Genomic DNA, 21,665 nt, shown 5'->3' on the forward strand with positions numbered 1-21,665 from the left:
GACGGAATGTTTTTATAAAAATATATAATTTATTAGAGCTTTTCCAATTTTACAAATAACACAAGTCCTGGAAACTGGTGCAATCCAGCACAAAAACTTCTGCTGACACGAATAGAGGAAAACACAGAGCACTGTCACGGTCGGTTCAGCGTCATGATCAAACTTGCCGCCTCTATTTATACAAAGCAGCGGACAGGAGCTGAAACAAATGGGGGAGAACGGGATAGACCCGTGAAATCTGGAAAACCTTGTAGGAACAAGCCAGACGTTACGGAACCTGTGGGCGGGATTCTCCACTCCCGCGCCGAAGTGCCCACGCTGTCGTGAACGCATGCGTGGTTGCCGTCCTCTCCGAGTCCGCTCCGCAAGAAGATGTCCGACGGATCTTGCGGGGCCGCGGAAGGAAGGAGGTCCTCCTTCAGAGAGGACGGCCCGACGATCGGTGCACACTGATCGCGGGCCTTGCCACATTTGAGGTACCCCCCGGTGCAGGATCCCCCCCCCCCCACACCCCCGCAGGTCGCCCCCCCCAGTGTTCACGCACCGTTCACGACGGCAGCGACCAGGTGTGGATGGCGCCGGGAGGAACCCGCCGTTTTGGGCTGGCTGCTCGGCCCATCCGGGCCTGAGAATAGCGGGTGTGCCGGAGAATCGCCATTTTGGGTGTCTCCGGCTTGCGGCCCGCGGAACTCGACCGGGCTGTTCCCGTCGCTTGGGAGAATCGCGGGAGGGCGTCGGACCGGCGTCCCGGGAAATTTTGGCGGCCCCGGTGATTCGCCCAGACGGCGCGGGAGTGGAGAATAGCGCCCTATATAGAGGGTCGCAAATTTTTTGGAACGCTTCCAATATAGAACAGAGCGTGCATGTTGGGAACTCCATTGGAATACATAATTCCATGCCAATTCTGAATTGAAGTCGACTTGTTGCTATTACAGAAGCAGAGGATGTCCCTCCGAGCAGCAAAGGTGAGGACGTTATGCAGCCTCTTTCCGTTTGTGTCAACGATTCCCCTGTCTGGGAGGCCCAGCATTAGGAACAAGGGGTCAAATTCGAAGGCCGTCCCGAACATCTTCTCAAACTCTTTGAATACACCAGACCAATAGCTTTTCACTTTGACACAGGACCACACACACACTGTCCATAATCTCCCTCGACAACCTTGAATTTTTCGCACAGCAAAAGGTCAGACCTGTGTCTCGAGCCTGGTGCGATACGCAGGCGATGTAATATTTTGAACCGAGTCTCCTTCTTTCCATTACAGACTGAGATCCTAGTGGCATTTTCCCACATACTACCCCAAGTCTCCTCATCAATTTTCACTGCCAAATCTTTTTCCAAAGACCACGGGATTTTCAATATGCTCACAGAGGATCTAGAACATAAAGTGACATAAACCCTGCTGATTAATTGTTTCGGTTCTGTGGATATCAGGATTTTCTTACTGGGGAGACGATAGGGTCAAGCTGCATGGCTGTCCTATACAGGCTAAAGTCTCAAAGTCTCGGGAGAGCTGCACTGTCAGAGGGTCAGTACTGAGGGAGTCCTGCACTGTCAGAGGGTCAGTACTGAGGGAGTGCTGCACTGTCAGAGAGTCAGTACTGAGGGAGAGCTGCACTGTCAGAGGGTCAGTACTGAGGGAGTGCCGCACTGTCAGAGGGTCAGTACTGAGGGAGTGCTGCACTGTCAGAGAGTCAGTACTGAGGGAGTGCTGCACTGTCAGAGGGTCAGTACTGAGGGAGTGCCGCACTGTCAGAGGGTCAGTACTGAGGGAGTGCCGCACTGTCAGAGGGTCAGTACTGAGGGAGTGCAGCACTGTCAGAGGGTCAGTACTGAGGGAGTGCCGCACTGTCAGAGGGTCAGTACTGAGGGAGTGCAGCACTGTCTGAGGGTCAGTACTGAGGGAGTGCCGCACTGTCAGAGGGTCAGTACTGAGGGAGTGCTGCACTGTCAGAGGGTCAGTACTGACGGAGCGCCGCACTGTCAGAGGGTCAGTACTGAGGGAGTGCTGCACTGTCAGAGGGTCAGTACTGAGGGAGAGCTGCACTGTCAGAGGGTTAGTACTGAGGGAGAGCTGCACTGTCAGAGGGTTAGTCCTGAGGGAGTGCTGCACTGTCAGAGGGTCAGTACTGAGGGAGTGCTGCACTGTCAGAGGGTTAGTACTGAGGGAGAGCTGCACTGTCAGAGGGTCAGTACTGAGGGAGTGCCGCACTGTCAGAGGGTCAGTACTGAGGGAGTGCTGCACTGTCAGAACGTCAGTACTGAGGGAGTGCCGCACTGTCAGAGGGTCAGTACTGAGGGAGTGCTGCACTGTCAGAGGGTCAGTGCTGAGGGAGTGCTGCACTGTCAGAGGGTCAGTACTGAGGGAGTGCTGCACTGTCAGAGGGTCAGTACTGAGGGAGTGCCGCACTGTCAGAGGGTCAGTACTGAGGGAGTGCCGCACTGTCAGAGGGTCAGTACTGAGGGAGTGCTGCACTGTCAGAGGGTCAGTACTGAGGGAGAGCCGCACTGTCAGAGGGTCAGTACTGAGGGAGTGCTGTACTGTCAGAGGGTCAGTACTGAGGGAGTGCCGCACTGTCAGAGGGTCAGTACTGAGGGAGTGCTGCACTGTCAGAGGGTCAGTACTGAGGGAGTGCCGCACTGTCAGAGGGTCAGTACTGAGGGAGCGCTGCACTGTCAGAGGGTCAGTACTGAGTGAGCGCTGCACTGTCAGAGGGTCAGTACTGAGGGAGTGCTGCACTGTCAGACGGTCAGTACTGAGGGAGTGCCGCACTGTCAGAGAGTCAGTACTGAGGGAGTGCCGCACTGTCAGAGGGTCAGTACTGAGGGAGTGCCGCACTGTCAGACAGACAGTACTGAGGGAGTGCTGCACTGTCAGAGGGTCGGTACTGAGGGAGAGCTGCACTGTCAGAGGGTTGGTACTGAGGGAGTGCCGCACTGTCAGAGGGTCAGTACTGAGGGAGTGCTGCACTGTCAGAGGGTCAGTACTGAGGGAGAGCTGCACTGTCAGAGGGTCAGTACTGAGGGAGTGCCGCACTGTCAGAGGGTCAGTACTGAGGGAGTGCTGCACTGTCAGAGGGTTAGTACTGAGGGAGAGCTGCACTGTCAGAGGGTCAGTACTGAGGGAGTCCTGCACTGTCAGAGGGTCAGTACTGAGGGAGTGCCGCACTGTCAGAGGGTCAGTACTGAGGGAGTGCTGCACTGTCAGAGAGTCAGTACTGAGGGAGTGCCGCACTGTCAGAGGGTCAGTGCTGATGGAGTGCTGCACTGTCAGAGGGTCAGTACTGAGGGAGTGCCGCACTGTCAGAGGGTCAGTACTGAGGGAGTGCTGCTCTGTCAGAGGGTCAGTACTGACGGAGCGCCGCACTGTCAGAGGGTTAGTACTGAGGGAGAGCTGCACTGTCAGAGGGTCAGTACTGAGGGAGTGCCGCACTGTCAGAGGGTTAGTCCTGCACTGTCAGAGGGTCAGTACTGAGGGAGTGCTGCACTGTCAGAGGGTTAGTACTGAGGGAGAGCTGCACTGTCAGAGGGTCAGTACTGAGGGAGTGCTGCACTGTCAGAGGGTCAGTACTGAGGGAGTGCTGCACAGTCAGAGGGTCAGTACTGAGGGAGTGCCGCACTGTCAGAGGGTCAGTACTGAGGGAGAGCTGCACTGTCAGAGGGTTAGTCCTGAGGGAGTGCTGCACTGTCAGAGGGTCAGTACTGAGGGAGTGCCGCACTGTCAGAGGGTCAGTACTGAGGGAGTGCTGCACTGTCAGAACGTCAGTACTGAGGGAGTGCCGCACTGTCAGATGGTCAGTACTGAGGGAGTGCTGCACTGTCAGAGGGTCAGTGCTGAGGGAGTGCCGCACTGTCAGAGGGTCAGTACTGAGGGAGTGCTGCACTGTCAGAGGATCAGTACTGAGGGAGTGCTGCACTGTCAGAGGGTCAGTGCTGAGGGAGTGCTGCACTGTCAGAGGGTCAGTGCTGAGGGAGTGCCGCACTGTCAGAGGGTCAGTACTGAGGGAGTGCCGCACTGTCAGAGGCTCAGTACTGAGGGAGTGCCGCACTGTCAGCGGGTCAGTACTGAGGGGGTGCTGCACGGTCAGAGGGTCAGTACTGAGGGAGTGCCGCACTGTCAGAGGGTCAGTACTGAGGGAGTGCCGCACTGTCAGAGGGTCAGTACTGAGAGAGTGCTGCACTGTCAGAGGGTCAGTACTGAGGGAGAGCCGCACTGTCAGAGGGTCAGTACTGAGGGAGTGCTGTACTGTCAGAGGGTCAGTACTGAGGGAGTGCCGCACTGTCAGAGGGTCAGTACTGAGGGAGTGCTGCACTGTCAGAGGGTCAGTACTGAGGGAGTACCGCACTGTCAGAGGGTCAGTACTGAGGGAGCGCTGCACTGTCAGAGGGTCAGTACTGAGTGAGCGCTGCACTGTCAGAGGGTCAGTACTGAGGGAGTGCTGCACTGTCAGACGGTCAGTACTGAGGGAGTGCTGCACTGTCAGTGGGTCAGTACTGAGGGAGTGCTGCACTGTCAGAGGGTCAGTACTGAGGGAGTGCCGCACTGTCAGAGGGTCAGTACTGAGGGGGTGCCGCACTGTCAGAGGGTCAGTACTGAGGGAGTGCGGCACTGTCAGAGGGTCAGTACTGAGGGAGCAACGCACTGTCAGAGGGTCAGTACTGAGGGAGTGCCGCACTGTCAGAGGGTCAGTACTGAGGGAGTGCTGCACTGTCAGAGTGTCAGTACTGGGGGAGTGCTGCACTGTCAGAGGGTCAGTACTGTACGAGTGTTGCACTGTCAGAGGGTCGGTACTGAGGGAGTGCTGCACTGTCAGAGGGTCAGTACTGAGGGAGTGCTGCACTGTCAGAGGGTCAGTACTGAGGGAGTGCCGCACTGTCAGAGGGTCAGTACTGAGGGAGTGCCGCACTGTCAGAGGGTCAGTACTGTACGAGTGTTGCACTGTCAGAGGGTCAGTACTGAGGGAGTGCTGCACTGTCAGAGGGTCAGTACTGAGGGAGTGCTGCACTGTCAGAGGGTCAGTACTGAGGGAGTGCCGCACTGTCAGAGGGTCAGTACTGAGGGAGCGCTGCACTGTCAGAGGGTCAGTACTGACGGAGCGCCGCACTGTCAGAGGGTTAGTACTGAGGGAGAGCTGCACTGTCAGAGGGTCAGTACTGAGGGAGTGCCGCACTGTCAGAGGGTCAGTACTGAGGGAGCGCTGCACTGTCAGAGGGTCAGTACTGAGGGAGTGCTGCACTGTCAGAGGGTCAGTACTGACGGAGCGCCGCACTGTCAGAGGGTTAGTACTGAGGGAGAGCTGCACTGTCAGAGGGTTAGTACTGAGGGAGAGCTGCACTGTCAGAGGGTCAGTACTGAGGGAGTGCTGCACTGTCAGAGGGTCAGTACTGAGGGAGTGCTGCACTGTCAGAGGTCAGTACTGAGGGAGTGCTGCACTGTCAGAGGGTCAGTACTGTACGAGTGTTGCACTGTCAGAGGGTCAGTACTGAGGGAGTGCTGCACTGTCAGAGGGTCAGTACTGAGGGAGTGCTGCACTGTCAGAGGGTCAGTACTGAGGGAGTGCCGCACTGTCAGAGGGTCAGTACTGAGGGAGCGCTGCACTGTCAGAGGGTCAGTACTGAGGGAGTGCTGCACTGTCAGAGGGTCAGTACTGACGGAGCGCCGCACTGTCAGAGGGTTAGTACTGAGGGAGAGCCGCACTGTCAGAGGGTCAGTACTGAGGGAGTGCCGCACTGTCAGAGGGTCAGTACTGAGGGAGCGCTGCACTGTCAGAGGGTCAGTACTGAGGGAGTGCTGCACTGTCAGAGGGTCAGTACTGACGGAGCGCCGCACTGTCAGAGGGTTAGTACTAAGGGAGAGCTGCACTGTCAGAGGGTCAGTACTGAGGGAGTGCTGCACTGTCAGAGGGTCAGTACTGAGGGAGTGCTGCACTGTCAGAGGGTCAGTACTGAGGGAGTGCCGCACTGTCAGAGGGTCAGTACTGAGGGAGTGCCGCACTGTCAGAGGGTCAGTACTGAGGGAGTGCTGCACTGTCAGAGGGTTAGTACTGAGGGAGAGCTGCACTGTCAGGGCGTCAGTACTGAGGGAGTGCCGCACTGTCAGAGGGTCAGTACTGAGGGAGTGCTGCACTGTCAGAGGGTTAGTACTGAGGGAGAGCTGCACTGTCAGAGGGTCAGTACTGAGGGAGTGCTGCACTGTCAGAGGGTCAGTACTGAGGGAGTGCCGCACTGTCAGAGGGTCAGTACTGAGGGAGTGATGCACTGTCAGAGGGTCAGTACTGAGGGAGTGCTGCACTGTCAGAGGGTCAGTACTGAGGGAGTGCTGCACTGTCAGAGGGTCAGTACTGAGGGAGTGCCGCACTGTCAGAGGGTCAGTACTGAGGGAGTGCTGCACTGTCAGAGGGTCAGTACTGAGGGAGTGCTGCACTGTCAGAGGGTCAGTACTGAGGGAGTGCCGCACTGTCAGAGGGTCAGTACTGAGGGAGTGCCACGTTGTCAGAGGGTCAGTACTGAGGGAGTGCTGCATTGTCAGAGGGTCAGTACTGAGGGAGTGCCGCACTGTCAGAGGGTCAGTACTGAGGGAGTGCCACGTTGTCAGAGGGTCAGTACTGAGGGAGTGCTGCACTGTCAGAGGGTCAGTACTGAGGGAGTGCCGCACTGTCAGAGGGTCAGTACTGAGGGAGTGCCGCACTGTCAGAGGGTCAGTACTGAGGGAGTGCTGCACTGTCAGAGGGTCAGTACTGAGGGAGTGCTGCACTGTCAGAGGGTCAGTACTGAGGGAGTGCTGCACTGTCAGAGGGTCAGTACTGAGGGAGTGCTGCACTGTCAGAGGGTCAGTACTGAGGGAGTGCTGCACTGTCAGAGGGTCAGTACTGAGGGAGTGCTGCACTGTCAGAGGGTCAGTACTGAGGGAGTGCTGTACAAGTACCTGTAACGATGCCAAGTTTACAAACTGAAGCACTGCCTGGCTGGGAAAAGAGGCAGTAAAATGGTTAAAATAAAGTGTGTGCTGACTTTGGGTGTCGCTTGGGGGAGGGGGGGGGGGGAGGTGCGTTGGGTTAACTGGTTTTCACCTCAGCCGCCTCAGTTGGAGTAGATGCCGGAGGCGCGAGACCCCCGCGAGCTGGAACATCTGGCAGGCCCTCAGTCAGGCTCGCTCGAAAGGAGCCCTCACATTACTCAGGAAGATGGATGTCTCCCACATTCCCATATCCCGGTCTCGGGCTGGGGGGGGGGGGGGGGGGCGAGGTGCATTCCTTCCACCCAACCTGGGGTTTGTATTGCGAGGATTCTGAATGAGGATTCAGCAGCCTCCTTCCCCCCACTCCTCCCTCGCCAGAGAGTCTTTCGCCGGCTGGAAAATCCCAGCGCTTTTGTCTCACTCCCACGGGTAATTTAGCGGGAATGATCGGATTCCTCCCATTGTAACGTCTGTGGTGAGGACCTTACTGGGGTTGGTTTAAATGTAAAGGGGCAGAAGATGAAAGCTGAAGCTGGACGTGGGGTGGGGGAACCTCCTCGAGTCCGAAAATTAACCCCCGGATGTGGGTTCAGGAAAGTGGGACCAGTGCAGACTGGTGAAGGTTTGATCTCGGGATACAGTTCAAGGTTCATGCCGGGCACAAACAATCAGAGAATATCTCTGCCCATCACTTTGGTGCCCTTCAACAATTTGCTCCCCGCCCCTGCCACCCTTTCAGGCAGTGAGTTCCTGACCCCCACCACCCTGTGGGCGAAAAGCCTTCTCCTCATTCCCCCCTCTAAACCTTCTGCCAACTGTGACATTGTCATAAATGTACAGAACTGTAAGGGTTAATGTTTTGTCCAAATCAACCACTAGAGGGAGCTAGATGTAGAACTATATAAGGCATAGATGCTAAGCCTTGTGGGTGAACGGTTGAGGTGAAAGCTGGAAGATAGACTGAAGGAAAGATTGCGTGAGTGAGAGCAGATCATAGTTATTGTATTAGTGTGGAGATTAGTAGTAGATGAGTGTAGATTATCAATTGTTTGTTTTATTGGAGTAAGTGTTAAATCCAATTAAGTAATGTAAATAAATCTTTAGCTTTGTTCAAGTTAAAGCTGTTTTGCGATCTTTGTGATCACCACGCCAACCATCCTAGAATTAGAAACACAAAGAACACCACCCAACCACTTTAAATCTATGCCCCCTACTCACTGGTGTCTCTCCTCAAGTAAACAATGCAGCCTCAGTCCTGACCCTCACAGTCCTGTAGATCTTAATCAACTCTCCCCTCAGCCTCCTGTGTACCAAGCAGGACAACCCCAGCCTGTCCAAACCTTCCTGGGACATAGAATCATAGCATTTACAGTGCAGAAGGAGGCCATTCGGCCCATCGAGTCTGCACCGGCCCTTGGAAAGAGCACCCTACTTAAGCCCACGCCTCCACCCTATCCCTGTAACCCAGTAACCCCACCTAACCTGTTTGGACACTAAGGGCAATTTATCATGGCCAATCCACCTAACCTGCACATCTTTGGACTGGAGAGGAATGGAGGCCGAGAATGGGATAGTGAGGGTGAGGGGCATGGAGACGGCAGAGGGGAGGGTGTGGGGAGAGCGAGGGGGATAGCGAGTGTGAGAGGGTGGCGCAATGGCACGGTGGTTAGCACTGCTGCCTGACATAGCCAGGGACCCGAGTTCAATTCCCGGCTTGGGTCACTGTCTGTGCGGAGTCTGCACGTTCTCCCCGTGTCTGCGTGGGTTTCCTCCGGGTGCTCCGGTTTCCTCCCACAAGTCCCGACAGACGTGCTTGTTGGGTGAATTGGACATTCTGAATTCTCCCTCTGTGTACCCGAACAGGCGCCGGAGTGTGGCGACTAGGGGCTCTCCACAGTAACTTCATTGCAGTGTTAATGTAAGCCTACTTGTGACAATAAAGATGATTATTATTATGAATTGCCCTCGAAACAAGTGTCTCGCTCGATCATTTCAGGGACAGTTAAGAGTCACCCGTATTGCTGTGGGTCTGGAGTCACATGTAGGCCAGACCGGGTAAGGACGGCAGATTTCCTTCCCTGAAGGGGACATTAGTGAACCACATGGGGTTTCACCACAATCGACGATAGTTTCCCGTTACTGAGACGCGCTTTCAATTCCAGATTTAATGTAAATTCCAGGACCTGCCATGATGGGATTTGAACCGAAATGGGATTCAGCCCAACCTGCCTCAGGAAGCCCCTGCCTACGACCCAGGACCCCCGAAATGGCGGAGACCCCGCGCGAGTGCCCGAACGCGCTGCAAGGTATTCCCGTGCCCGCAGAACGCCGGGACCAATCCGGATCGCAAACATGACCCCCTAGCAACCCCTCTACCTCAACCAGCGCCTGGGACCCTGCCAGACGCGACCCCGGAAACGTAACCAGCGCCCTGGACCTTGCCAGCGCCCTGGACCTTGCCAGCGCCCTGGACCTTGCCAGCGCCCTGGACCCCGCCAGACGCAACCACCTACCTTCCACAAGGGCTGACATCTCCCATCGGATCCCAGGATCATCCAGCAGCAGCCGCCGACTGAGGACGCGATGGAAACGCAGCGGTCTGCAGGTTAGACTGAAGCAACGCGGTTTCAAGACCCCTCTCCCCAGCATACTCCTGGCAAACGTCCAAGCGATCGAAAACAAGCTGGATGAACTTAACGCCAGACTTACCTCTCAGAGGGAAGTAAGAGACTGCTGTGTGCTCTGTTTCACAGAGACATGGCTCACCCCTGCCTCACCGGACTGTGTCATACAACCTGAAGGCTTCTCAATTTACCGGGCGGACCGCACGGCATCATCAGGCAAAGCGAAGGGTGGAGGGCTTTGCCTCCTCATCAATTCCTCCTGGTGCTTGGATGTGACGACTCTGGCGACCCACTGCTCCCAGACCTGGAATACCTGACCGTGAAGTGCCACCCATATTATCTTCCACGTGAGTTCACTTCAGCCATTATCACAGCGGTCTACATCCCACCCCAGGCAGTAGTGAGGAAGGCGCTGGACGAACTATACACAGTAATAAACAACTACGAAACAGAACACCCGGAAGCCTTGTTCATCGTGGCCGGAGACTTCAACAAGCCCAACCTCAAGAGTGTACTGCCAAAATTCCACCAGTACATCTCCTGTCCCACCAGGGGCGACAACACTCTTGACCACTGCTGCTCAAAAAATCAAGGGCGCCTACCGTTCCATCCCCCGACCGCACTTTGGGAAATCAGACCATAAGACGGTGCTCCTTCTCCCGCCATACAAGCAGAAACTCAAGCGGGAGAATCCAGCGAAGAAGATTGTGCAGTGCTGGTCCGAGGAGACAGAAGAGCTCTTGCGTGACTGCTTAGAGACAGTGGACTGGTCCATATTTAAGAACTCAGCGACCAACTTAAATGAGTATGCCACCACCGTCACAGACTTCATCAGCAAATGTGTGGACGACTGCGTGCCAAAGGAAGCAGTACGTGCGTTCCCCAACCGGAAACCATGGCTCAATCGCGAGATTGACTCCCTACTGAAGGACAGATCTGAGGCGTTCAAGGCAGACGACCCTGACCTATACAAGAAATCCAGGTACGACCTCCGCAAAGCCAGCCGGAATGCCAAGAGAGAATATCAAACCAAGCTAGAGTCACAGACAAACTCTCGGCGGTTGTGGCAAGGACTAAACAACATAACCGGCTACAAAGCGAAGCCGAACAGTATCTCTGGCGGCAGCGCACCCCTCCCCGATGAACTCAATGCATTCTATGCTCAGTTTGAGCAAGTAACCAACAATCAGCTGTCGAGTGCCCCAGCAGCCCATAACTCACCCATACCCACCATCACAGCTTCCGAAGTCAGATTGGCCTTCCTGAAAGTGAACCCTCGGAAGGCGACGGGCCCAGACGGGATCCCTGGTTGTGCACTCAGAGCCTGCGAGGACCAGCTGGCAGAGGTATTCGCGGACATCTTTAACCTGTTCCTACTCCACTCCGAGGTCCCCACCTGCTTCAAGAAGACCACCATCATACTGGTGCCAAAGAAGAACCAGGCAACATGCCTCAATGACTACCGTCCGGTGGCCCTGACTCCAGTCGTAATGAAGTGCTTCGAGAGGTTGATCATGAAGCGCATCACCTCCATACTCCCAGAATGCCTTGATCCACTGCAATTCGCATACCGCTGCAACCGGTCCACATCAGACACCATTTCCCTGGCCCTACACTCATCCCTAGAGCATCTCGAAAACAAGGACTCCTACATCAGACTCCTATTTATTGACTACAGCTCCGCCTTCAACACCATAATCCCAGCCAAGCTCATATCAAAGCTCCAAAACCTAGGACTTGGCTCCCCACTCTGCAACTGGATCCTCGATTTTCTGACCAACAGACCACAATCAGTAAGAATGAACAACAACACCTCCTCCACAATAGTCCTCAATACCGGGGGCCCGCAAGGCTGCGTACTTAGCCCCCTACTCTACTCCCTGTACACACACGATTGTGTGGCAAAACTTGGTTCCAACTCCATCTACAAGTTTGCTGACGATACGACCATAGTGGGCCGGATCTCGAATAACGATGAGTCAGAATCCAGGAGTGAGACAGAGAACCTAGTGGAGTGGTGCAGCGACAACAATCTCTCCCTCAATGCCAGCAAAACTAAAGAGCTGGTCATTGACTTCAGGAAGCAAAGTACTGTACACACCCCTGTCAACATCAACGGGGCCGAGGTGGAGAGGTTGAGCAGTTTCAAATTCCTAGGGGTGCACATCTCCCAAAATCTGTCCTGGTCCACCCACGTCGACGCTACCACCAAGAAAGCACAACAGCGTCTATACTTCCTCAGGAAACTAAGTAAATTCGGCAAGTCCACATTGACTCTTACCAACTTTTACAGATGCACCATAGAAAGCATCCTATCGGGCTGCATCACAGCCTGGTATGGCAACTGCTCGGCCCAGGACCGCAAGAAACTTCAGAGAGTCGTGAACACCGCCCAGTCCATCACACGAACCTGCCTCCCATCCATTGACTCCGTCTACACCTCTTGCTGCCTGGGGAAAGCGGGCAGCATAATCAAAGACCCCTCCCACCCGGCTTACTCACTCTTCCAACTTCTTCCATCGGGCAGGAGATACAGAAGTCTGAGAACACGCACGAACAGACTCAAAAACAGCTTCTTCCCCACTGTCACCAGACTCCTAAATGACCCTCTTATGGACTGACCTCATTAACACTACACCCTGTATGCTTCATCCGATGCCAGTGCTTATGTAGTTACATTGTATATGTTGTGTTGCCCTATTATGTATTTTCTTTTCTTCCCTTTTCTTCCCATGTACTTAATGATCTGTTGAGCTGCTCGCAGAAAAATACTTTTCACTGTACCTCGGTACACGTGACAATAAACAAATCCAATCCAACCCGTGACCCCCGGAGTATTGGTCTGGGGTCTCTGGAACACCGCCAGTGACATCGCCACCGTCGCCCTCAAATGGGCGATCATAGAATTTACAGTGCAGAAGGAGGCCATTCGACCCATCGAGTCTGCACCGGCTCTTGGAAAGAGCATCCTACCCAAGGTCAACACCTCCACCCTATCCCCATAACCCAGTAACCCCACTAAGGGCAATTTATCATGGCCAATCCACCTACCCTGCACATCTTTGGACTGTGGGAGGAAGCCGGAGCACCCGGAGGAAACCCACGCAGACACGGGGAGGACGTGCAGACTCCGCACAGACAGTGACCCAAGCCGGGAATCGAACCCGGGACCCTGGAGCTGTGAAGCAACTGTGCTAACCACTGTGCTACCGTGCTGCACTTTTGCGAGAAAGTGTCTCGCAAATCGAACCCTCTCAGACCTCAATCGGATCCCCGCCTCAGCCCCTGGAGGAGATTCTCTGTCTCCCCCCCCCCTCCCCCAGCCCCGCTTCCCGGCGCGGCGCTCCCTCGTCAGCAGTGGGATTCTCCGTCGGGAAACGCTCGGGCATGGGTGCGCTGCAGGCGGGGCAGAGGATCCTGCAGCCTCTTTGCGAGTTGTGCCTGGTCAGTTTTATCTTCCTCCAGTGCCTCTGCCTCACGTGGAGGCCACAAGTATGGGCAATGCTCGAGATGTGGCCTAACTGAGGATCGATTCATGATTTAAGTAGCTTGCCTCTTGCATCACCCTTCCCGATGCGAATAAACCTCTAAACGATTCTATTTCTTCACGCAGTGAGCTACTGGAAGACCTGGAGAGCTGTAAAGATGCTGTGGGGGTGGCAGAGTGCTTCGTCGAGCGGGTGAGAATCTTCCCCATTTTTTCTATCTTTCACCCGGCATACAGGATGACCGCAGAACACCATGGCCACCTTCCTGATCCAGCGCTTCCCAGGCTATTTCCCAATCCCATTTTAGCTCCTGAAAACTATTGTCGAGACACCAGTAAAAACGGAAAGTGGCACAGTAACGTTCTGTACATCAGTGTACAATACATCTTATATCAATGAAACTCTGTGTTTTCAGAGAGCTTTGTAAAGACGTTATTATTTATGTTCTCACCAGGACATTATTCCATCGCAGCTGTCACGGTCCGCGGACCTTGGTCGGGGAGCTGAGGTGTAGATTGAGGGCAGAGAGGTGCCTGTTGGTGGAGATCAGTTCACTCTGTGGAGTCTGTATGACGGGGGTTTTACTCAGACAGGCTGCAGTTCAACACCCCCCTCACCCTGCCGAATCCTCCCCCACCCCCTCCCTCACCCCCCTCCCCTCACCCCCTCCCCTCACCCCCTCCCCTCACCTCCCCCACCCCTCACCCTCTCCGACCCCTCACTCTCCCCTCACCCTCTCCGACCCCTCACCCTCTCCGACCCCTCACCCTCTCTGACCCCTCATCCCCCACCCCTCACCCCACCCCTCACCCTCTCCGACCCCTCACCCTCTCCGACCCCTCACCCCCCACCCCTCACCCTCTCCGACCCCTCACTCTCCCCACCCCTCACCCTCTCCGACCCCTCACCCTCTCCGACCCCTCACCCTCTCCGACCCCTCACCCTCTCTGACCCCTCACCCCCCACCCCTCACGCCCCCCACCCCCCACCCCTCACCCTCTCTGACCCCTCACCCTCTCTGACCCTTCACTCTCCCACGTCTCACCCTCTCCCACCCCTCACCCTCTCCGACCCCTCACCCCCCACCCCTCACCCTCTCCGACCCTTCACTCTCCGACCCCTCACCCCCCACCCCTCACCCCCCACCCCTCACCCTCTCCGACCCCTCACTCTCCCCGACCCCTCACTCTCCCCACCCCTCACTCTCCCACCCCTCACCCTCTCCGACCCCTCACCCTCTCCGACCCCTCACCCTCTCCGACCCCTCACCCTCCCCACCCCTCACCCCCCCCCACCCCTCACCCTTCCCGACCCCTCACCCTCCCCACCCCTCACTCTCCTCACCCCTCACCCTCTCCGACTCCTCACCCTCTCCCACCCCTCTCCCTCTCCGACCCCTCACCCTCTCCGACCCCTCACCCTTCCCGACCCCTCACCCTTCCCGACCCCTCACCCTCCCCACCCCTCACTCTCCCCACCCCTCACTCTCCCCACCCCTCACTCTCCCCACCCCTCACCCTCTCCGACCCCTCACTCTCTCCGACCCCTCACCCCCCACCCCTCACCCTCTCTGACCCTTCACTCTCCGACCCCTCACCCCCCACCCCTCACCCTCTCCGACCCCTCACTCTCCCCGACCCCTCACTCTCCCCACCCCTCACTCTCCCACCCCTCACCCTCTCCGACCCCTCACCCTCCCCACCCCTCACCCCCCCCACCCCTCACCCTTCCCGACCCCTCACCCTCCCCACCCCTCACTCTCCTCACCCCTCACCCTCTCCGACTCCTCACCCTCTCCCACCCCTCTCCCTCTCCGACCCCTCACCCTCTCCGACCCCTCACCCTTCCCGACCCCTCACCCTTCCCGACCCCTCACCCTCCCCACCCCTCACTCTCCCCACCCCTCACTCTCCCCACCCCTCACTCTCCCCACCCCTCACCCTCTCCGACCCCTCACCCTCTCCGACCCCTCACCCTCCCCACCCCTCACCCCCCCACCCCTCACCCTCTCCGACCCCTCACCCCCCCACCCCTCACCCTCTCCGACCCCTCACCCCCCCGGCCCTTCACTCTCCCACCCCTCACCCTCTCCGACCCCTCACCCTCTCCGACCCCTCACTCTCCCCACCCCTCACTCTCCCCATCCTTCACTCTCCCCACCACTCACTCTCCCCACCCCTCACCCCCCCACCCCTCACTCTCTCCGACCCCCCACCCCCCCACACCTCACCCCCCCTCCCTTTCCAGCCATTGAATCCCAACAGTGCAGAAGGAGGCCATTCGGCCCATCGCATCTTCACTGACCTTCCATCAGAGCCTTCTACCCAGGCCCACTCCCCCCTCCCCCCCAATCCCCATAACCCCACCTAACAGCACGTCTTTGGACTGTGGGAGGAAACCGGAGCACCCGGAGGAAACCCACGCAAACACGGGGAGAACGTGCAGACTCCGTAAAGACAGTGACCCAAGCCGGGAATCGAACTCGCGTCCCTGGCGCTGGGAAGCAACAGTGCTAACCTCCATGCCACTGCGCCGCCCTCTCACCCTCGCCATCCCCCTCGCTCTTACCACACCCTCCCCTCTGGCGTCTCCACGCCCCTCGCCCTCCCCATCCCACTCTAGGCCTCCATCTCCCCCCCCCCCGCCCCCGCCTCTTTATTCCCGGGGAATGGTATCCAACAGTTGCTGTGGGGAAACCACTGGGAAAAAACCATTCAGCCACTGGAGACCCAAACAAACTGTGGACAACATGTGATCAAATGTCACATGACGAGGGGGCCCAAATGTCATAGAATCAAACTTACAGGAATGCCTAGAAATGGTGATGTGACGGACACTGAAATTCCTCTCTTTCTCTCTGTCTTTATCTCTGTGTGTGTGTCTCTCTCTCTCTGTCTTTATCTCTGTCTCTCGCTCTCTCTCTCTCTCTCTGTCTTTACCTCTCTGTCTCTCTCTCTCTGTCTTTACCTCTCTGTCTCTCTCCCTCTGTCTCTCTCTCTTTGTCTCTCTCTCTGTCTCTCTCTCTGTCTCTCTCTCTGTCTCTCTCTCTCTCTCTGTCTGTCTCTCTCTCTCTCTCTCTCTATCTCTCTCTGTCTCTCTCTTTCTCGCTCTCTCTGTCTCTCTCTCTCTCTCTGTCTCTCTCTCTGTCTCTCTCTCTCTCTCTCTGTCTCTCTCTTTCTCTCTGTCTCTCTCTCTCTGTCTCTCTCTTGTTGTGTTGTGTACTCTGGGGTAACACAGGCTGCAACTCGATGCAGCTTTGACCAAAAGATACTTCAGACTTTGAAGTAAGTTCAATGTGATTTATTGAACCATTAGCACAGTTCTCTATGAGTTTGACTCTCCTGCTAATCTGGCTATTGTAACTCAGTCTAACTAACCAGTCTGCTCTAAGCCATATGGTGGGTGTGATGCTTCTGATCTGCCCCTGTCCTACTCTCTAAGTGTCGCCTGTGGAAAGAGACAGAGCATGTGTGCCCTGTCCTTATATATGGGTCATAGTGTATTTACATTAACCCCTTGTGTATTGACAGTGATGCACATCACCACATCTCTCTCTGTCTCTCTCTCTCTCTGTCTCTTTCTCTCTGTTTGTCTGTTTCTCTCTCTGTCTCTGTCTCTCTCTCTCTGTCACTCTGTCTCTCTCTCACTGTCTCTCTCTGTCTCTCTCTCTCTCTCGTTCTCTGTCTCTCTCTCTGTCTCTCTCTCTGTCTCTCTTTCTCACTCTCTCTCTCTCTGTTTCTCTCTCTCTCTGTGTTTCTCTCTCTGTGTCTCTCTCTCTCGTTCTCTGTCACTCTGTCTCTCTCTCTCTCTGTCTCTCTCTCTGTCTCTGTCTCTCTCTCTGTCTCTGTCTCTCTCTCTGTCTCTCTCTCTGGCTCTCTGTCTCTCTCTGTCTGTCTCTCTGTCTCTCTCTCTCTCTCTCTGTCTCTCTCTCTGTCTCTCTGTCTGTCTCTCTGTCTGTCTCTCTGTCTCTGTCTCTCTCTGTCTGTCTCTCTGTCTCTCTCTCTCTCTTTCACTCTCTCTCTCTCTCACAATTCACTTCGAATAGGAACGGGACAGTGAGACATTTCAGCTCCTCGTCTTCGCTGACTTGGCCACATTCCATTGTGCAATGCTGAATGGTTGGAATGTTTTATTTTTAATATGGCTGTTCTGTAATTATTGGGATCTGCGGCCTTTTGAGCTCGGCATCTGTGGTGTTATTGCCTTCCTGGAGCAGTCCGAATCCTCCAGTCCCCTGGCTGATTACTCCAACGCCAAGTTTAATTTGCTGACCTTTAGTGAAGGGTTCAGCGTGAAGGGGTTGTGAATGGGGCCTCCAAACGGTGACTAACAGTGTCAGGCTTGTGAAAACAGCTTGAATCACCTTCACTGGGAATAGTCTGCAAACTGATCTATCGGATAAGGATTGGGAGGCTGCAGAGACGCCATCAGCTCTGAAGAGAGGCTGGATAGGCTGGGGCTCTTCTCCTGAGGGCTGAGGGGAGGGGGCACCTGATTGAGGGGCACAAAACTATGAGGTACAGAGATAGGGTGGATAGGAAGAAACTTTTCCCCTTAGCAGAGGGTTCACTAACCCAGGGGGGGAGGGGGGCATGGATTTATGGTCAGGGGCAGGCGATTTAGAGGGTATTTGAGGAAACGCTTTTCACCCAAAGGGACGTAGGAACCTGGACCTCACAGCCTGAAGGGATGGTCGAGGCGGGAACCCTCACAACATTTAGATGAGCACTTGGCACGCCATCGCAGACAAGGGGCGAAATTCTCCGGTATCGGCGCGATGTCCGCCGACTGGCGCCCAAAACAGCGCAAATCAGACGGGCATCGCGCCGCCCCAAAGGTGCGGAATGCTCCGCATCTTGGGGGGCCGAGCCCCAACATTAAGCGGCTAGGGTCGGCGCCGGACGGATTTCCGCCCCGCCAGCTGGCGCGGAAATGACATTGCCGGGCGGCTCATGCGCGGGAGCGTTAGCGGCCGCTGACGGCATTCCCGCGCATGCGCTGTGGAGGGAGTCTCTTCCACCTCCGCCATGGTGGAGACCGTGGCGAAGGCGGAAGGGAAAGAGTGACCCCACGGCACAGATCGCCCCGCGCCCCCCCCAGGACCCCGGAGTTCGCCCGCGCCGCCTTGTCCCGCCGGTAAGGTAGGTGGTTTAATCTACGCCGGCGGGACAGGCATTTTAGCGGCGGGACTTCGGCCCATCGGGGCCGGAGAATCGCGGGGGAGGGGGGGGGGCCGCCAACCGGCGCGGCACGATTCCCATCCCCGCCGAATATCCGGTGCCGGAGACTTCGGCAACCGGCGGGGGCGGGATTCATGCCAGCCCCCGGCGATTCTCCGACCCGGCAGGGGGTCGGAGAATCTCGCCCATGGCTACGGATCGAGGGCTGGGAAATGGGATTGCGCTGGATAGGTGCTCGATGGCCTGAAGAGCCTCTCTCTCTCTGCTGTGTAACTCTTTAACTCTTAAGATAAGAAATCAGTGGGTTTATACACATGGGAATGGCGTGTTTTCCCGTGTCAGAAATGTCATGATATTTAGATCAGCATATCATGGTGCAATCACACACACACTGATGGACATGCAGTAGGACCAACTAACACACACACAACATCGCAACCAATCACCAGTGAGAGCACAGGCACTATAAAACAGGGAACACCACAGTTCCTGCTCATTCCAGCAGCAACCAGCTCAGAGCACCAAGCTCAGAGCCTGCCACTCAGACATTCACCATGTGCTGAGTGCCTCACCCTGACAGTGATAGGACAGGGTCCGCAGACTAGCTGGTGATGCACGTACCCAAGTTAGTAGTGTGCTGTTACAGTTGAGTAGTTAATAAAATTGAGTTACACCATCTCCAGCCGTGTTGGATCGTTTGTACATCAGGACACCCAACACGACAAGAAACATTCCCCACGCCCGTCACGGGTCTTAGTCCCAGATGGGTGAATTCCACCAGCCCCCTTTCCGGAAGCGTTACGTGACCCGGCGTCGGAAAGGAGAACGTTAAACCCCTGTCAACGCTACTTAAAATAAAACCCCACGGAATTGTAAAACTCAGCTCCAGGCGGGGGGTGAAATGGTTAATACTCCGAAGGGGAGGTGGGATTAATCCACCATTTACATTCGGGTGATTGACACTGGGCTAGGTCGGTGGGGGCTCAGGTTAGAGGGGCCGAGTGGCCTGCGCTGGTTGCCCCCCCCCAGCCCGGAGCTGAGTTTGAGTCCCGTCCTGAAGCACCTCACCCTGTGGCCTCGCTGTAAAAACCCAACTCCCAGTCAGTAACTCCGCAGAAATGGGACTTGTTCAGCAAGGATTAGAACTCGAATTTCCACGGGATTTAACTTCAAAAGCTGCCAATAATTCCTGGATCCCGTGGTCCTGCCGTCTGGAATCTCGCTGGAGTGGGTCCGAGTCGCCATTGCCCCCCCCCCACCCCACCCCCTCCTCTCCCCCCTCCCCCGCCCTCCGGCACAGCTGGAGATGATATATTCAGCCGACACGAGCAGAGATGGGATACTATTAAACCTGATAACAGACGCCAATCAACCAATCTGTAATCTACCTCGATATTATTTGCACGGTTAGCGCGCCTTTTCCGATCGTCATGGCGTCTCAAAGTGCTCGACCGCCAGTGAGGTACTTTTGAAGTGTAGTCACGGTTCCAACGTGCGCACAGCAAGCTCCCACTGACGGCGTCTGTTTTAGCCACGCTGATTGACGGAAGAATATTGGCCTTCAGGACGCCGGGGAGATCTCCCCTCACTCTTCTCTGAAAGAGTGGCCGCGGAATCCTTGACCTCCCCCCGAGAGCGGTTACCCCCTGCCCTCAGTTTGAAGGTGGCATGTCTGACAGGGGGCAGCACTCCCCACCGTGCCGCAGCGGGAGGGTCGGCCTGGACTGGTTGCCCACGCCCCCGGGGTGGGACTCGGACCGACAACCTTCTGCCTCCGAGGGGAGTGTGATCACCCGCGGTGGGGTTGGTGCGGCTGAGGGACCGAGGTGGGTGACGGGGGGGGGAGGGGGGCCCGGAGGACGGGGGGAGGGGTCCCGGAGGACGGGGGGCGGGGGGGGGGCACCTCTCCGTATTCTCTCTCTCCTCCCTTCCTCCTTAAAACTTCCACCTCTTTGACCAAGTTATTGCAGCTCGTCTGAATATCTCCTTCAGTGACTCAGTGTCAATTTTAACACGCTCCTGTGAAGCAGCTTGGGGCATTCGACTACGTTAAAGGTGCTATGCAAATGCAAGTTTAATGACCAGTTTTGCGACTGGGACAATGGGAACTCCCTGGTCACAAGAACACTGAAACTTTAATGAATTAATCAACGGGTTTTCTTTAGCTGAGCTCAGACCTTCGTTATATTCCCCTGATTAATTTAGCTGTTAATTAACATCCAGGGCCTCTTGGTGAAGCAGACAATTACAAGCTGGGAAAATAGCCGTCCCTCTTGTCAAACCCGAGACTCAGATACATGGAACGATCCAATGGTCCGGGTTACTGAGCTCCCGATGGGGCGGGCCTGGAGAGTTCTGGCAGCTTTTGTTGGGAGCGTGCCATTGAATTAACACTTTGCAGTTCCGATTTTTAACTTTGTTCCTGAGTCCAGGTCCTGCACATGGATTCCACTTTTTAAAATCCCAGGCGTGGGAGTCAGTCCCTCTGCCCATCTCCCCCTTCAATTGATGGCCGGTGCAGACACATTGATATAGCACCATTGGGCGGCGCGGTGGCGCAGTGGTTAGCACTGCTGCCTCACGCCGCTGACGACCCGGGTTCGAATCCCGGCCCTGGGTCACTGTCCGTGCGGAGTTTGCACATTCTCCCCGTGTCTGTGTGGGTCTCACCCCCACAACCCAAAAAGATGTGCAGGGTAGGTGGATTGGCCGCGCTAAATTGCCCCTTAATTGGAACAAAAAGAATTGGGCACTATAAATTAATAAAAAATTATAGCACAATTCACCATCGTCTCCCCTCCACAAGCAATGCGATTTAAATTTGAAACTGGAAGGCGATATCAGGATGGGTGATCAGAGCTTGTTCCGAGAGGTTTTTTTTTAAGAGAGTCTTAAAGGAGAGAGAAACAGACTGGGGGTTTTGGGAGGGAATTCCGGCGCTCAGGGGCCCAATGGCGAAGCGATTTAAATCGAGGACTCTCGAGAGGTGTGAATCGGAGCGGCCCAGAGATCTCAGAGGGTTAGTGGAGCGGGCGACAGTGACTGGGATACCGTGGCATCATCCTTCACCGCACATCTGGACTAAATCGCTCTCAACCCAGAGGGCACTAATCGTCTCCTTAAACCTCTACCCATACCCCCACCCTCAGCCCTGCCCCCCTCCACCCTCCCCTCCAACACCAAGCAGAGGACTTGCTGGCTGCCCGTGGCACGGGTGAACCCGCTTCACCCAGTCCCGATTCACCAACCTCCCACCTTGCCTTGGGAGCGAGGTTGTCAGCTGCTGGCACAGAGGGGCTGAGTCGCCCGGCCTGGGGGTCCGCATTCACAAGGGGCCGCCGGGTGAACGGGACGGGCGGACACTGAGCTTGGCTGAGCTGGAGAATGCGCAGTGGCCGCGGAACGAGGACGTTTCGCT

At 56.1% G+C, this 21,665-nt stretch overlaps 1 protein-coding gene across 4 annotated transcripts in view; it reads left to right on the plus strand.

Annotated features, from left to right (window-relative positions):
* Nucleotides 1-21,665, plus strand: part of LOC140402281 (uncharacterized) — a 285,684-nt gene that overhangs the window by 137,481 nt on the left and 126,538 nt on the right. The window contains exon 5 of one of the 4 annotated variants that reach the window (XM_072489930.1): nt 13,193-13,259. The exons of the other annotated variants lie outside the window; for them this stretch is intronic. Coding sequence (XP_072346031.1) covers nt 13,193-13,259 — 67 coding nt within the window. The remainder of the gene's footprint in view (nt 1-13,192; nt 13,260-21,665) is intronic. 4 annotated transcript variants of the gene reach the window in all.

The sequence above is a fragment of the Scyliorhinus torazame genome, chromosome 25 (genome assembly GCF_047496885.1).
Source record: "Scyliorhinus torazame isolate Kashiwa2021f chromosome 25, sScyTor2.1, whole genome shotgun sequence".
Classification (NCBI taxonomy): Eukaryota; Metazoa; Chordata; class Chondrichthyes; order Carcharhiniformes; family Scyliorhinidae; genus Scyliorhinus; species Scyliorhinus torazame.